The 17,614-nt window shown below is 35.8% G+C and overlaps 1 protein-coding gene across 2 annotated transcripts in view; it reads right to left on the reverse strand.

Moving 5' to 3' along the window:
- SCAPER (S-phase cyclin A-associated protein in the ER) overlaps positions 1-17,614 on the reverse strand; it is a 132,172-nt gene that overhangs the window by 86,077 nt on the left and 28,481 nt on the right. For both annotated transcript variants that reach the window (XM_010285733.1, XM_010285732.1), the window contains exons 15-16: positions 17,177-17,284; positions 3,110-3,246 (exon numbers count right to left, since the gene is read on the reverse strand). In XM_010285733.1, the coding sequence (XP_010284035.1) occupies positions 3,110-3,246; positions 17,177-17,284 (245 nt within the window). The remainder of the gene's footprint in view (positions 1-3,109; positions 3,247-17,176; positions 17,285-17,614) is intronic.

The following is a 17,614-nucleotide window of genomic DNA, read 5'->3' on the forward strand; positions in this document are numbered from 1 at the left end:
CCCATAACAAGCCCCAGAGGAAAGTGCCAAGTGCCCTTCAGGACAGAAGTAGGGAAAAAAAAAAAAATCTGCCTCAGGGCAACTTTAACCCATAAATAGGTGTTTCCTATTGACTTCCAAGGTATTCTGAATGCTAACTGCTCTCAGCTGACATTCCTGACAACTTTACAAGTGTCCAATTGTTTTTTTCAAATCTAAGATTTTGGCAATGGCTTCCAATGTGAAATGTGTTTCATTGCTGCACTGCAAAAAAATTATTTAGTAAAGATTTATTTCCTATTATGACTCTCAGGTACGTATACCAAACGTTTCTTTGTATTTTCTGTTCACCCAAGTGGATAAAGTTTTCCAAAGCTACTCAAATTTTGCCTTGGCTTGCTTAATCTATACAACTTATGCTACATGCAAATATTGTTACATTACCACTAGCTCTGATTTGTGGATCATTAATAAAGCCATTAATCACAACTGAATTTAGTATTAAACATGAAGGTGAGATTCCTTTATTAACCTTTTGCCTTCTTTCCTGCTGCTTAGCCAGAAACAACACATTTCAGCTTTGAGTTTTGTACAGACAAGTCAGTCAAACATGAATAATCACCTAAAATGAACACGACTGGAGTGCTTTAAATCCACTGCAAAGCAGATCTCCACCGTATATACTTCCTAGCTGGTAACTACACATCTATTGCTTGAGGTTAGCTTTCATCAAGCTTTCTTTGCCATGCAGGTACCAAAGTAATCTTCTGATAGCAGCTCATACATGTTAAGCTAAGATAATTTACTTAGCTATATATCAGTTGTTAACTACAGCACCAGTTTAATGGCTCAGGATTATAAATAAGACTAACAAAACTTCTCAACATATCTAATAACCCATTGATCACAATTTGTCCCTTCATTCACCTCTGCCCTTCACTGCTTTGATACTGTAGTAGTGATTTAAGATCTAGAAACTCAAGAGAGCAACAGGAACCTATTTGAATGCAGTTACTTATTTTTTCAGGTTTAAAAGATCACAGCTTCCTAGAAATGGAAATTATTGTATAATTTCAAGTCTTGAGGTATAAGGGGTTTTTTATAACTACTTCTTTTTCTAGAGAAGAGGAATAGTTGCAAGTATGTACTAAAATATGGTTTGTAGATAATCTTCTAACACCTATGCAACTATGTGAATTATCAACATCAAATGCTCTTCACCTTCAAACCATCCTCAATAAATTACTTATGAAGTACTTTAACTATATATTCCACCTAAGTTTTGAGTTCATTTTGAGCAGTAAAATCCCAGCCATGTGGTGGTAGTACTGTCCAGACTGTTGAGCAGAAAACATAGTAGACATTACCTAAATTATTTAGTTCAGTATATTTCATATTGTAATTCTGAGGTTATTTAGCCACATAAGATCATTCTCTTTCATTTTCTGAACATGGAAAACCTCCCAATCTCACCAGTAATAAGCTTACGTACAGGAATACCTGAGCAGTATTTGTCATCACTATGCCTATTACTATCACTCAAGTGTCAATTATAGGAACTGTAGAAGACTGGCAAGACTTGCATGGCTACAATTAATTTCCCAAATGGATTTTTTTTCCCCTCATCAATTTTTTGTTTGAAATTCCATGGAACAACCTTTGCTTCATATTGCAGCTGGACATACTTACCAGTCTTTTGTGTCAACATTAGAAAACTCATGGTGAAATCTGCAATTTAACTCTCAGTTATCTTCAAGGACAGGAATCCTTTAAAGGGTTTAGTCACCCTTTAAAACTAAAAACAAGCGTTCCTTTTAATGAACATAGATTTCATGGCTCGCCAATACAAGTCCTCTTAGATTTTGAAACTTTCACTGTAGTTGTCAATAGCCTATCACCTTCGTAAAGCAATGCCCCTTTATTACTGTTTTCATTACAATTTTTGATGACTAATATGCTGACTCACACAGAAGTCTGACACATAAGAATTCAAAATGTTCTGAAAAAGTTCTTCAACTATCAGTGCCAATAAGAAATTATGATTTGAGCTTGTATTCCTAGGTCTGACAAATCTTTGACTAAATGCAACAGAAGCAGCTCTTGAGAAAGAATTAAGATCAGACCCACTAACTGCATTAAATCAACAGGTAATATAAATAAGTCTGCCTCTTGGACAATCAGAAACCTGGAAGAACATGTTATCCAGTTTCAACTGTGTCTTCTAATGTGGTATTCAGATAGTGGACTTGCTCATCCAAAGAGGAAAACAAACAGAAACAGTAATACATTTTGAAAGTATTGTGTTTGTAGAGACTAAATGTACCATTATTAGCACTATTATAAGTTAATAAAATATCTCATCCTTACTGTCGCTCTAAAAATCCATTCAGCTGTTTTTCTCTTACCTGTAACCCTTCGTGCTTAAAAACAAGGCAGAGAAAATATGTAACTAAGATTCTTACCTTCTGAGAATATTTTTAGAGATAAATGCAAAAAACATGTTATAATATTCAGTTAAGTATTAACCTCAGCTGGGGACTATTCAGCTATAAAGACTGCCAGTTCATGATATCATGATGTCCTGCATATCATACTGATTTGCAGATGTAACTTTTTAGACTAATAACAAATTGCAGGTCTGACAACTCACTTTCCATTTTAAGGTATTTTTAACTTTCTTTTTTGTTGTGACAGGCAACAAAAAATGATTAAATTTAGTCATGGGATTTGACACTACAGCAGGCTGACTTCTATTTGTTGATTACTATTGATTTTCTTTGATACTTCATTTAAAAATCAATAGCTAGAAAGAAAAATAGGCATGGTTTACACAAATTTAAACATGCTATTGTATGCTAGCAGAGGCTACAGTTTTGGCAGGGCAGTGGCATCCAATTATGAGAAAAGCTCTTAACAGGTGAAACCAAGGGCTCCAGATCGATACTCAGTTTTCTTTCTCAATCAGAGAAAGTGGCCATAAATTAGGCTCATCAGTGTTATTTTCAAGACACTCCCAAACCAAATAATTTTCAATTTTTTTTCATCCTTCCGCTGCACTGGTACCGAAGGACAAAAGGTAAATTTTAGAACAAAAATTAAAGAAGAAAAATTAAAAAGAAATTTGTATTACCTGGAGTTCATCCGTGCCTTTAGCTTTTTTGCTTTCTTTTTAGTTTTTTGTTTCTCCTCTCCGTCTTTTAATGGTTCCACAGGAACAGAACTCTCAATCACAATATCCACAATGTACTTTTTTAATGACAGATGCTCCTGCAGAAAATATTGAAATAATATTTAATCTTACAGTATGTGATGGAGATTATCTTCCCAGGAAGCAGCAGTGGTAAGCATTTAACGAAAGATTAAAAAAGTGAAGAAAAAACTTGAAATAAATTTTGGAAAAGAGATTAATTCATACTGCAAAGAATACATCATGGGTATTTCAAGGAGAAGGGAGATTAATTATTGAGAGAAGTAAAGGAGAATGAATATTGTCCCTCGTTTTCAAGAGATCATTACCGAACAGGTATGAACTCCAAGCTGACATTCTCTCTCTTCTCCAAGCTGCCTTTTACAGCTATGTGAAACCAAAGGCCTGCCTTACCAACATAACTCTTTATATTCCATGAATTAATTCTGGTTTATTATTTTAACCCTTCATGAAAATCTAAACTTGTTTTAACTTTTCTTAAACTACATTGAAACTATTCACTACTTACAATGTTACCAATTATTGATGGGAATATTACTTTTCCTCTCACATTAGGAAATTTGCATTTTAGTTAAGTATTGGTAAAATCTCAGTTGCACACAGAAGAAATGCTTTAATTATGAAATAGTACAGTTTTGACATAACGGCATGCAAGAAAAGGGAATGTAATTACACCTCATGATTCTGAATAAAAGCTTTGTTTTGAGATTTCTTTTTTAAAGTTACAAAAAATTCTTGTTTCCTCAGAGGTACTTTCAGTCGATGTATAGACTAAGCCAATGCAGTTCAAGGTCTACATTTAAAATAAATACTTATAATTTAGAAATTAATAACCAACAAAGCTATTCCCCTAAAGCAGTCCTCAATTTTGACCGACCTACGCTATCTGGGAACGGACGTGTAGAAGCTTGTAACAATTCCAATGACCAGCAGACTACCTAGAAACTACCCATGCAAAAAAAAAAAAAAAAATCCCCCAAAAAACAAAACCAAGCAAAGAAACCCCCCCAAAAAACCAAAACCAAACACAAAAAACCCCCACAGCTGCTAAACTGTTGACTACCTTATTTTTCCTCAGTTCTCTCAAGTTAGAAATTTATTGTAAGTCTCTATACAGCAACTTAGATTTCAATGCCCGAGAAGGATTTCTACTTGAGTGCCCCTTCTAATCCTACTCTTCAATTTCAATGTGCATTACGGAACTTAACCTCTTCCGAGCGAGCAATGTACTTCAGACCCTTGTCGGCGCAAGCAGCTTACACAAATTTGACCCACTTAAACCACTACAATGTCCTCAATTCGCCTACGTCGCTTGATGAATATGTGCACCCTGGTGTTCGTTCTGCATGACACTGCAACGTTCCGCTACAATAACAGAAGACTAACAGACACATTCACACTATTGAAATCTCTTGTACAAATACCCCGTTCGCAACAAGTGAACACCGGATCTCCATACTGCATTGTGGCTGCTTGTGCTACTGGGCTACAAAAGCCAGATTTATCAAGTTTATTTTTACAAATAACAATAAACAACTAGCTTAATGCCAGTTATAAGACTGTATTTACCACTTTTTTGTGACTGAGGCTTATTTTATATTTGTTTTCTTATAGAATACTGAACATATTATGAAGTATAGGTCACCATTGCTTATTAGGATAATTTATCCTTGAAAATGATTAGTGCCACAAGCAGGTGTGGTTATTCCTTTTTGGTAAGTATCCTTCACAGTGAAAGGTGAAGTGTTAAACAAATTTATAGATAAAATTTTCCAGAAAACAACCTACATCTTCTTTCATTGATTCAAGAAAATATTATGCCTGTTGAAAAAAAAATAAATCTCTCAGAAATTTCCTGGAAAAAGACCATTTAGTTTTTGTAAAACATTGCCGCATAATATAACCTAGCAATAGATATTTCATCAAAATAGTAATTGAAATTTCTATCTTAAATCATATGAAGGCAAAATGAATGCTGAATTAATATTAGACATACGAAATCAAGCATAATAATCCAAGCAAATTCTAAAAGTAAGGCTGACTTTAACTTGGTAATACTGCCTACCCTGTATAACTCCCAGTACACCTGAACATTTTTTCCCCCGAAGTATTTGTCCAAGTTGTTCAAACCATGGATATTGCTATATCCATATGTAACAGTAATTCTAACAGCTTTTGTAAGCACTCCCTGCCCCCCTTAGTATTATTTTTTTAATTTTAGCAGGAAGTGCTTAAAGGAAAGCTTTCTGAAGGTATCTGGCGAGGCTGTCCCCTTTGAGCATGATTCCGTAGTACGAGACTAGCAATATACCTCACTTTTTGATGAGTTAGTTCTTAAGCAATCTGTGGTAGCACACCATATAGACCATCCCAGCGCTGGTCATGAAACCCCAGTTCATTTTTGTTGTCTCAGAGAGTTGTATCCCTGAAGACCTGCTTAAAAATAGCTTTTCCCTTAAACTTTCTTTTAGAAAACAAAACCCTGGTTGTAAGGCTCAAACTTCACAGGAAACTGATGGTTTCAAGTTTTTCAATGGTAAGAAAAAAAAAGGACTTCCTCCAAACAGACTGTGACATTATTCCTGCAATTAGTGACTTTTTGTGGATGCTCGCTTATTAAAAAAAACGGTATTAATTATTTCAGTGGGATTTGATATGTACATCCCTGCTTTCCCAATTGAACTAGTACACCTTAGCATTGTAACTTACCATTAATTTACCTCCCAAGTGCTGCACCTCACTCGTAAATATACAAAACTAACAAGGACTATTACTGTAGCTCTACATCTTTGTTCAACAGTGAAACTGGTTTCTTGGTTCACCAGATCTTCAAACTATTTCCTGTATCCTTCAAAGTGACAGCAGAGCAAAATGGAGTTTAACACCGCGCTTTGAAACGGACACCACCTTACAAAAGGGGCAGAACACCTCCATCCAGGTGCAGCCAGCCTGCTGTCCTCCCGCTGCACGACGGCAACTGCAACCACGGTACCCGACGTCTGCTAGGCAGAAACGAGTGAGACAAAGCCTTGTATCCCCTTAGTAGACACTCATCTCTTTTTCCTAATCTCATCTGTGGCTTTAGCAGCCGACTCGAAGAGAACTACAGGGTTCAACAAGCACATTCATTTACCAGGCGGTGAGGGCCGAAAGAGGTCTTGCTGTCAGTAGCACACAGGACGGTTACAAACCATTTTGTTCACATGAACTCAAGCACCTTCGTGAACGATGTTTCTCAGAGTTCTCAGCTTTCACGTGTGGCAGCTTGGATTAATATCAGACTTCATACATACAGCTCATTAAAGTAAGACTAGAGTAATAATACCTTGTGTCACAAAACCAGTCACTTTTTGAAGGTATAGATCAAAGCGTAGGATTATCACAGGAGGCAGATCCACACCATTCAGGTGTGAAACAAGTATAACTAATAGCTCGGTACTGAATGACAACTGACATCTGAAAATAGCTGCTGCTATATTATGCTTCAGAGCAGTGTAAAAATATTTATTCCCATGTTTTATTAACCTCCTACCAGCTATCCGAAAAAATAAAGGTTTTTAAATCCAGCAAGTCACACTGAAGTACAGTATGTCTAAATCTTTAAATAGTTAAGTTAATGAGTAATTTTACCTGCACAACCATTAGCTGGACAGGTTAACATATCATAAAAGTAATTGCCGTAAGTGTATGAAAGTGAGTGTAGCCAGTGCAGCGTTTAGAAAGCAAACTTTTGTCATCCTCTGAATGCTTTTATTTAAACAGTAACGAAACTATTTAATTTCACATTTTTTTGTTTATTTCTAATAAAGGTAATGCAGAATAACTGCATAATCCAGTCACTTCTTCCTGAAAGCCTTTTACTTTTCTTTACTGTTATTTTTATATAAGTAATGCTAAATGCAGTAAGAATTTCTGAGCCTGATTTACCCTCTCTGTAGAGGCATTCAAGGTTTGTTTTTATGACAATGTGAAGGGGCATTACTGGCCTAATTCTGTGCTATGTCGAGCACATTCTGACCCCAAACCCTCAGATATTAGTAAGCCACCAGATCTTTGCAGAATTTAGGCCATTATAAATGCAAAGCATTATTAAACAAAGGCTCTTTTCTCATGAAAGCTTCTGTTATTAAGGTCTATATTTACACCACCTAGTTTCAGTTTCTACACCAGCAATGTCAATTTTAGCTGCGCGATTTCTCTAAAGCTTTTTTTTAAAGACTTATGTATAATATAGTAATTTTGCTGGTTTTGTCCTAACAGTATACTTTCTCATCTCAGGATTAAAATAGAACCAGCTATGATGGCCATTACGTATCAAGATTTCTGCCATCGCTTTTCATACTTGATAAAACTAACATTAAATGCACACGTAAAACTGCAGCTACCACAAGCAGACAAAACGGAAATCAGATTATTTACAAAAAAGGTCTCTGCTTTTCCCCTCTTCTCCCTCCATCCTCAACTGTTCTGACTTTTAGTCACTGAGAATCCTGAAGCTTTCCAAAGGCAACAGATGGGCCTCATCTACAAACTACATGAGAAACCGAGTTGCCAAAACGATTATAGCTAAAACTAATAAGGTCACCCATGAAGCCACATTCTTGCAGGTTACTGCCTAGTCCCATTCAACTGCCTGAAACAGAAAAACTACCCAGTTCATTTTGTATCTTGAAGTTGATAATTTTAGTTGACTAAGCCCTTCTTATAACCAGGATTTTCTCTATACCCTGAATTACACCCCTTTTTCTTATAGGACATGTTTATATTACAAGGATTACAGCATTACTTTCAATATTCTCTGAAATCAGTAATTTTTTCAGACTCCAGAACAAACATAATTGTAAACTTTTTCCATGAAAAGTGTATCAAATACTACAAAATGCTGAAATGCTATACAGTTGAGTACAGTCCACTGCAGTTTGAATGAGAAAAACTATACCATAATCTGGATTCTGAACCTTGGTAATCTACATACAACACAACAGCTGGAGAATGAATTTCCTAATTGACACCTTCTTCTTACAATACCCATTCACAAGACCAACACTCTTGACTACCTCTCCCCATTTAATGACCCGATTAGAGCAACAACATCCACATATCTGACCCTGGCAGATGAAATGTTGGATACGTAAGTATTTGTCAAACCAGAACACAACTGCAAAATTATTTTCCTAGTCTCTGTGACTATGACACTTTTGGCTCTCTGTATTACATATAAGCTACTATTTATTTCACTACTCAGCAAATATTTCTAGTAACATTATTAAATTGTGATGTAAAGCGTGCCAAACAGGATTCTTCCTAACAAAATTTCCTCATTCTAAAATTAGGAGTGAGCATAACACAAATACTTATTTCCCTTTCTAAGTAAGCATTGCCTTTTTATGAAATCTGCCTGGGGCAAGATCGCAGAGGTAGGACAGTATCGCAGTAAAGCATCTGTATTTGCTCAAGCCGAGAAGAAAATCGCCGCCTGGCATTTGTTGCTGTAGGGCAGCCATAACTTAAGATCCTCTGTTCTCTTGTGCGCACGTTGCTCCTTGCTGGCTCTCACGAAGCACTATATTCCTCCCGATACGTAGCAGTAACAGCCAGGGAAGGAAGGCTCTGCAAATCCTCCAGCCGGAAGCCAGTCAGTCGCTGGCAGGAGTGGCCAGGATCATCACGTAGTATATCAAGTATTTTCTGCCGCTTTCTAGAAGCTCTGGAGTGTCCTGTGCTACCCCAAAGCAGCGCAGAAATGAAATCCTACTGTCTAGCAACCGGCATGCAAAGGCTTGACCTTTCCGAAGTATGGTGCCTTTTATACAGAGTGTGACACGATGCTTAATTAGCTATGATTCCATTATGTATAAACTAACCAATTCATCTAAGTGGAAAACCCTTCCAGCTATTGGACTTTCACCCAAAAAACTAAGCCAAAGTGACCTTCTTGGAATCTGAAAAGTTTATAGGGTTTTTTTTTCTCTATTATTTTTCATTTTCATTCCCTTCTGTATTTCTGGATTCTGGCCAGAACTGAAGCAGAAGTGCCAGAATACCTTAAGACTGGTTATTCTTATTATTTTTGTATTCTTTCCAACCTTGAATACCCAAGTTTGGAAAGAAAAGGCATTCTTATAAATATTCTAACCCAATTCTGCAGACAAAGGTAGCTTGAAAAATATCTGACTCTAGCTATTTATCTAAATTCAATCTTCAGAACTTCTAAACACTTGTTTTTACTTGCCCTCTAGTATCGGCATTAACACAAACATGAGGAATATTATAAAGAAATACTTGTAGTAAGCTTAGATCACATAATAATTGCTGTCATTCGTTTACCATTTTAATAAAAAAAATTAATAGCAAACTGAGTATTTTGTATAAACATATGGAATATATTCTAGCAAATCAATAGGTAACTATTCTGAAGCTACATATATCTTTTGGATTAACATCTTTACCTGTTTCAAAATACACAATACCCTCTAACAGAAAGAAAATAATTTTAAAATGTTTTTGATATTTATTACCAATGTCAGGAATAATGGTTTCTTACTTGTATATAATCACTTAAGGGATGTATTTGCCAAATTTTGAAGAGGTTTTTAAGGTTCAATTCTAAATCATGTTACCACAGGAATATTTGTTCATGATTTTATTACACATTTCAACAAAACTCCTCAGTATTTTATGTTTTTCCTCATAGCCTAGGACAATATTTAATATGGAAAACAGATGCTGAAGCAGACTATGAGTTATATAAAATGTAAAATTCCATTTTCAACATCATAACCAATGAGAGCTAGAAATACAAATGGTCATTAATGCGTAATGATAAAGAGATCAAATGTTTGTGATCAAATACTGTTATAACACCGCAAGCGATGATCCACTCCAAAATACGGAGAAGGTTCAAAATAAGGAAGGTATTTATTTTATCATTAAGTGCTTCGTATGTGAAGAAACAGTTATGAAAATAAAGTAATGGATATTCAGATATTATTTTCTCAAAATCAAGATTTCTATTATTCACATTTCTACGCTCAAATGGATTTTAGAAAATTAGTATTGAGCATTGAAAAACTTTTATTATTAATTCAAAACTGAAGACTGACCTTTCCATTGTAAAAGTAGTTTTGCATTCACTTCCTGAATTCAATACGGCTTTTTGGCATGTCCAGACTAAATACTATTTTCACTGTTAATAGCGACTGCACTTTTAGTCGCCTTGCTTGTCCATAAATTCAATGGCACAACGGCCCGTGTCATTTGTCTATAAACAGCAAATAATATTCTGAATAGTAGCTTCAGCTATTTCTTAGAATTTTTAATATCATTCCCACTTGTCACTCCAAATGTGGGAACAGAAGGCAAAGTAAAGCTGTTTCTTCCACGGGAATGAGAATTCTGCGTGCTGGACATGGAAAGCATCACTCTGCAGGTTGGGAAAGCAAGCGGGAAGGCACTGACATTATCATCTGGCTGCAAGGGCAAGCAAGAGAAAGGGGGAAATGAGAGTGCAGCTGGCCCTGCCAGCAGTAGTTTTTCTTACTGGCTGTGAATATTCAAGATATCCAAGCCAAAAGGAGGAAGGGTGCAGCTGTTGGCAATGATCTATCACAATTAAAGACACAGCCAATAAACAATTAATCATGTACGTTTTTGCCAAGAAAAACAACGCTTTATAATATATTAAAGGTAAGAAGCTATTACTTAGCAAAGTACAAAAAAACTAGAATTGATGTATAGAGTACTGAGAGACCTTCTGCAAACTGCATCATGGATTAAACTTCGTAATTACATGATCCTTCACGACAGCTTCTCCTAGGACAAATGTATTCACAGCAGAATTACAAGGCCAGGGTTCCTGTGCTGAAAGTACCACAGGTATCCAACAGACATGAAACACTCATAAACAAAAATGGACCACAGATGCTTGGCCTAATTCCATTCCTCTAGCCAAACATAGCCCCTCTCTAAAAGAATCTGCCCCTCTTCGGGGGGGGGGAAGAAAAGAAAAAAAGACTAAAGCAAACTCAACCAGAAACTGAGGCGTTTTGGGGATGAGGAGTTCTTGTTTGTAGGTGATTTACAGATTGCTTCCACTAGCAACTGAGAAGAAAAATGGGCTACTGTTAAAAAACTTTATCAGATGCCAAGCAAAAAAAGAATTTACAACGATGTCTGTATTCTGCAACTCTGTGGATAAAAGAAACAGGAATATTGTTCAACTTATGACCAAACCCATGCACCGCTGTATTATACAGGAATGACTTAAGTATTATATACCACCAGAGCTGAAATCAAGATCATTTCCTTGTACTTTAATGGTCATAACTGAACATTTAGGTGTTCAAAAGAGGCTGGAGTGCAAACACACACCAGGGTAAGACCAAGGCTGCAAATGTTAGGCATATGGAGTTCACAGCTGAAAAAATCAGACTCACGTAAAAGCTTAGTCCAGAGCATTGAATAATTAAACATGAGAGCTTAAAACTGAAGGCTAAGGACTTTCATTACTTAGAGTGAAACTGAGAATAAATGGAGACGGCTAAAAACACACTTGGCAACACAATATAAGCAGACGCGTAACATACACATGAATGTTCAAGAAGAAAAAAGGGAACTATTAATCTTGCAAAACAATTTTTAAAAGACCACATACCCACAGGTATAAATACCTCAAACTCCTCTATTAGACAAAATGAAAAAAGTGTTCATCTTTAGTGTTATTATTTTCCATTTTGCTTAATTGTATCTTTTAGATAGGTTACCAAAGGAGTTCACAGGATACTACTCTTCATTTACATAGAAGAACTTGAAAACACTCTATTCAGAAAGGAAATCAAAATAGCATTTTTCCCAATAATGCTAAGGCTGACGCAATAAAACAAGAGTTATATATAATTTAATTTTAATGAAAATATAGTGAATTAAAAAAAAAAAATTAGCAAAGTCCAGGCATCACCATGTCTCCAGACAAGAAAGCTCCTTGTAAATACAGAAGAAAAAGAGCAAAGGTCAGGCATGAAAACATTCCCACATCCCTTTCCCTCAGTAATTTCCTCTGTAAGAAATAAGGGAAGCAGCACACAACTTTGAGAAAACAGCTTGATTTCTTTAAGAAAAACAACGCCTCGCCCCTAGAAAGCTTTCAGAAATTCAAACTCACATGAACATCAACTTTGTTTGTGTGTTGCACTAGCTATAAACCTTACATGGCTGGAAAAGAACTTGTACCAGCACAACTCTGCTTTCTCAGGCAGCCTCTCACCACATCCTGGCAAAAGCGCGATCCTGCCAGTGTAACCGTGTCTGTACCAGGGGAACGCGCCAGCGCAGTTATGCACGTTGTAAATCAGACCCCGCTACAATCTAGAGAGACCTATGCCAGAAAAGGCTTGCGCTGCAGCCCCAGCCAACCTGACAACCCACGCTACAGAGTAAGCTTCAGCCACTGACTACCCGGGGTTTTTTAAGAGGAATGTGGGTGGGCTCAAGCAACCACGCCTTTCTATAAATCCTCACCTTTTAACACCGTCAATCTTCAGACAACAACAATCTCTCTGCTCCGTCACAGGATTATATTCTCATTCGATCTAAATATACCTCTTAAGAAGTTCTTTGTTTCATTTATATCATGACAATAGAGTCAGTTTTCTTGCCTGATTAAAAAAAGCGCACATTTTTCACACCTGCAAACAAAGGTTCATTAATATTCCTCCACCCTGCTTTGGAATACATAACGTTCCAGCATGCACCTCATATAAATTAACCAAAGCCTGCCAAGTTACCTATTTCATATGTTTTTTAGAAGGACTCTTCACTTACTAGAGACATTCATAGACTGCATGGAATTACATGATTTATACTCTAAAGTGCCTTTAAACCATGGTATTTAAATGACAGGAGATGCAGACAAGAGATAGGACACTGGTTCAAAGGAAGCAAGCTAGAAGGATTACTGATGACATGTATTTCTCAAAGCAAACTAGGATAGACAAGAAAGGCAAAGAAAAAAGAGAAAGCAGAGGAGGGCATAAAAATTAATAAATAATCTTGGAGCTACAGGTGGGAGCAAACGTCTACAAGGTCCTTGCAGAGACTCCTCAGTCTAATGAAATCACCATGTCTTGTCCTATGGCTTTCAGCAGCCAACTCTTCAGTTGACGGCCTTTGTGTCAAAAGCCCTTTGTGTCAAAAGCCCTTTGTGTCAAAAGCCCTTTGTGTCAAAAGCCCTTTGTGTCACACAGGCTTTGATTCAGCAGAACAATTAGTCATAACTTCAAACATACTAATTGATTCCAGTGAAGTCAATGAAACCAAACTGCATACACTGTTTATATCTTTTGCTGAACCTGAAAGTAATATGAATATTAAGAGAGGGGACAGGAAATCAATAGCATAGAACATAGTGAACTAAAAAGAAGGTAAAGCTGTGAGTTCGATGGAAGAAGACATGCATTTAAGCAGAGAGAAAAAATGTAGACAGAACATTGCTACTGGACTGAAGATAATGGTGAAAGGATGCGGGACAGCGATAGCATTTCAAGTTTCAGAAATACAATGACGGAAAGATGACTTTTAGCCTGAAGCCTACCCTGCTGAAAGAGTTTTGCCATCTACATGAATGAATATATTTATAAGAGACGGGACAAAAGAAAAGTTAAAAAGGAAGTAAAAAATATGAATAGAGCTTAATTGGCTTTCACACGATAACCACTGTTTCCAAATCAACAGATCTTTGCTTTAAAAGAAATGTACGTCCTTTTCAGCTGAAGACTAATAAATACCCAAAAGAAGAAAACCCAAAAAGCTGAGATAAAATGAAGCTGTTAAACAAGCTTAGAAATAACTTTATGCTTTTTCACTGTTAGTATCTTCATTCACAACAAAACTATTTTCTTTGTGAGTTTCACCAAATTTATTGCATCTGCAAGTGAATTCATCTTATTGATGACCTAATACTAGCTGTCAGCTCTTGCACAATATATGCCGGGATTAAGCATAATATATGCTGAATTCCAGAACAATGGAAAACTGCTCCAAAATGAAGCCCACTTTTCTCTCTGAAAATGTTTGTAAAATTACAGAACCTATAGATGCTATAGCAAAGGGAAAAAACCTAGAATATAACATTTCTTTTCAAATCTGGCAAGATCAACTACTAGCATCCACTTGGCCCAGAGAAATCCGTGTCAATGATCGTTCAGTAGAGCTTTTAACTTTTTGCTTACAGTCAACTCAACCAACAAAAATCCTTACGGTATGAAGACATATATATAATCACCTACTTAAATCGGTTTCCAAAGTCTTAAGGGGATACTACAATCTTACCTTCCATGATACCAATACAGTCAAAATAAACATATTTCAAGTCCTTCTGTGATTTCTCAAGCAATAATAAAGAAATTCTATGGTCAGATTACAATTAAAAAAAAAAGCTTTCTTTCTAGGCAGCTACCTATTATACTGAACAGGCTTAACACAAAATGAGCCAAAGAGCAAGACTAAGTTATCTGAGGTGTCAAGTGCATAAGGTTAAAGGTGGAATTTTATTAGGTCAAAGGTGATATAAATAAAATCTTTTATGTCAAAGAAGAAGGGTCACAGACAAGATGTATATAATCTAAAGACAGCACAGATGACAAGTAATAACTTTAAGTAGCACAAGTGTGTTCTCACTACAGATACCTTCACTGACTAAAAAATTGAAAACAGTGATGAGTAAGTAACTATGAATATTATAATGCTTCCCTGGAATACAGTTTTACTTCTATATAATACTTTGGAAATTTTTTCTCAAGTATTTCAAAACTTAGCTAAAGTTACTGAATGCTTTGTTGTGGAGGAGGCAAAGTTTGGCATTAACTATGCGTGCTGAATAAAGAGGTACACAAAGCAGATTGATAAATAAAATCGCTTTTCTACTTTACAGTGACCATATCTCTAGCATGTATATCTTATTACTACTCTTTGGGGAAAAAAACCCCAAAAACAACAAACCAAACCAAAACAGAGAGGGCCTCAGGCCGAGGAAATTTCAGATTACAACAGTATAGTTCAGAATTGTATACTCAGTCTAATTAAAACATAGCTATAAATAATACATTAAATATCTCACAATGGAAGAATCCATATGTTGCCAGTATGCCAAATACTATGCACCAACTTGATTAAGAATATTTATATCTGCTATTGTAATCATCAAGCTGTTCGTTCAGTTAAAACTGTTCTCTCCTTTTGCTCCTGCACTAAGAACACATTCAAGAAATCCCATACATTTAACCTTAATCTTGATCTTAAGTTCAAGTCAAAATGTTTAGCTGAAAAACACTGGATTTAAGCATATGATGTTGGACACCACAAAAATCAAGATATCTGTGCCCTCTAGTGGAACTTCTTTTTCACCAACTGGGCACAAATGCAGCTGTTTTAATGTGATCCCTTTTTCTGGAAGCTGGAATTGTTAAACTAGCAAATTAGATGTTGTGAATAGCATATAACACCCAGACAAAAGAAAACCTAGTTCACTGTTTTCCTCCGTATTCATCTGGGACAGTTGCCCAGCAAGAACCAGAGTTCAATTATCAAAATGCATCTGCTAGACAGATACAAGCAAAGGCTAGATAGATACAAGAAAATTTCAGTATTATAGATTGCCCACACTTCGATGCGTGTACCAACATGAAAGTTTCTGGGAAATCTTGTTATTTCTAGGAAAACGGATGCAGTATGAAGCCTTCTCCCATATATCCAATTAGGTAAACCTGGCATCTAAAACCAAATTCAAACCCACACAACTCCCACTAACCACTGTAAAAGAGAAAAAAAGAAACTGAAAAAATAATTTATGTACTTTTTTTAGAATTAGGAAGGGGTAGACAAACTGCAACTCAGCTAAAATTTATTCCTCCAAACTACTGTATCTCTCCAGTTTTCTTTTTCTGCTTTCCCAGTGATTACCACCTCTGTGGATTTCAGCGATAGCTTTTTAAAAAGGAAAAGAAAAGATGTTACTACTGGATGTAAGAAGCTGTAAACTAAGAGAATTCAATAAATAAAAACAGTAACAAGAACTGTGGAGGAAAGGCGAAGACAGCCAAAAAATTAGAGTACTGAGCAGTATCATCTGAACCAGCTTGTCTAGAAACAGATTTCCAAACACAATGAAGTTAAATCTGAATCAGCTCTGGAGAATTGGCTCGTGCAGTATTTCTTCCTAACATCTGACGGGTATAATACACGAGCATTCAGAAATTTTTTGTATAAGACAGAACTTAAAATCTGACTATTACAGTTTGTCATAGAAAAGGCCTTGACTTAATACTGTAGTTCAATTCAGGCAGCAGCAATGAGAAAGTAAATCAGACAATCATTCAGAAGTCTTTTCTTCACAACAGCATAGTTTCTTGAATTAGTATAAAATGTCCTCAATGTTTTCTAAAAATCACCCTAAGTGCCAATTGTTCTAAAGAAGTTCATGAAAATCTAATTATTGCTCTTTCTAGCAACACTAATACTTGCAAGGCATTTTCAATATTACATTCTAAAGTAATTTAACACTACAATTTTCAGCATTATTGACCTTGATGCATAGGACAGCACATCTGATAACCTAAAAAAAGGACTAAGATATTTTAAGCAACAGGAAGGAACAAAATAAAGTAAAGCAAAATGTAGACACCTGCAACACATCAGATTTTTATGATGAAAAGATAAATATAGTGAGATGAAAAATGCCTTTGGGTTAATAGAAAAACAATTAGTCACGTTCTATACACAATCTATTTCAAATGGCAATTGCCTAAGCGTTTGAATCCACTGTTTCTTTCATTCCTTTTCATTGGGAGTCTATATTCAAAAAGGCACTACTATTCCCACGCTAACACAAATATTCTTGTTCAATTCCTTTATAAGAATTTTCAAGACTTTCTTGGGCTACTCGGCTGGATGGCATATACAACTGGAATATAGAAAAAGATATATTACAAAACTTACCACTTCTTCATCTGAAAGCTCTCGTCCTTGTATACTACTGTTTTCTCTCACAGCTTGTTGGTGTTTTTTCCCTTTAATGTGACTAAAAAGGTATACTTCTGATGAAATCTGTAATGACAATGACTTAACAGTAATTTTTTTTTCCTTGATAATTCTGTCATCTGTAAGTAACAGTATTTTAAATATAACATATGCCAATTTGTCAGGAGTATGTTCAGAATTTCAAGCACAGTATTTTATTCCTCAACCTAATTTACATGAACATTTTTTATGCAGGACTTAAGAGTAAATCACATAATGATTCGCTAGCCAGCAGTATAATAAGAGATTTTTTAAAATCTTGGCTTCTCATCTCATTTTGACTTCAATCTAGCTTCATGTATTGGACTTTCATTCTGAAATACATGATCAGTGAGTATAAAAGACTCCAGTCTGCTG

This window comes from Phaethon lepturus, unplaced genomic scaffold (assembly GCF_000687285.1).
Source record: "Phaethon lepturus isolate BGI_N335 unplaced genomic scaffold, ASM68728v1 scaffold1224, whole genome shotgun sequence".
Taxonomy (NCBI): Eukaryota; Metazoa; Chordata; class Aves; order Phaethontiformes; family Phaethontidae; genus Phaethon; species Phaethon lepturus.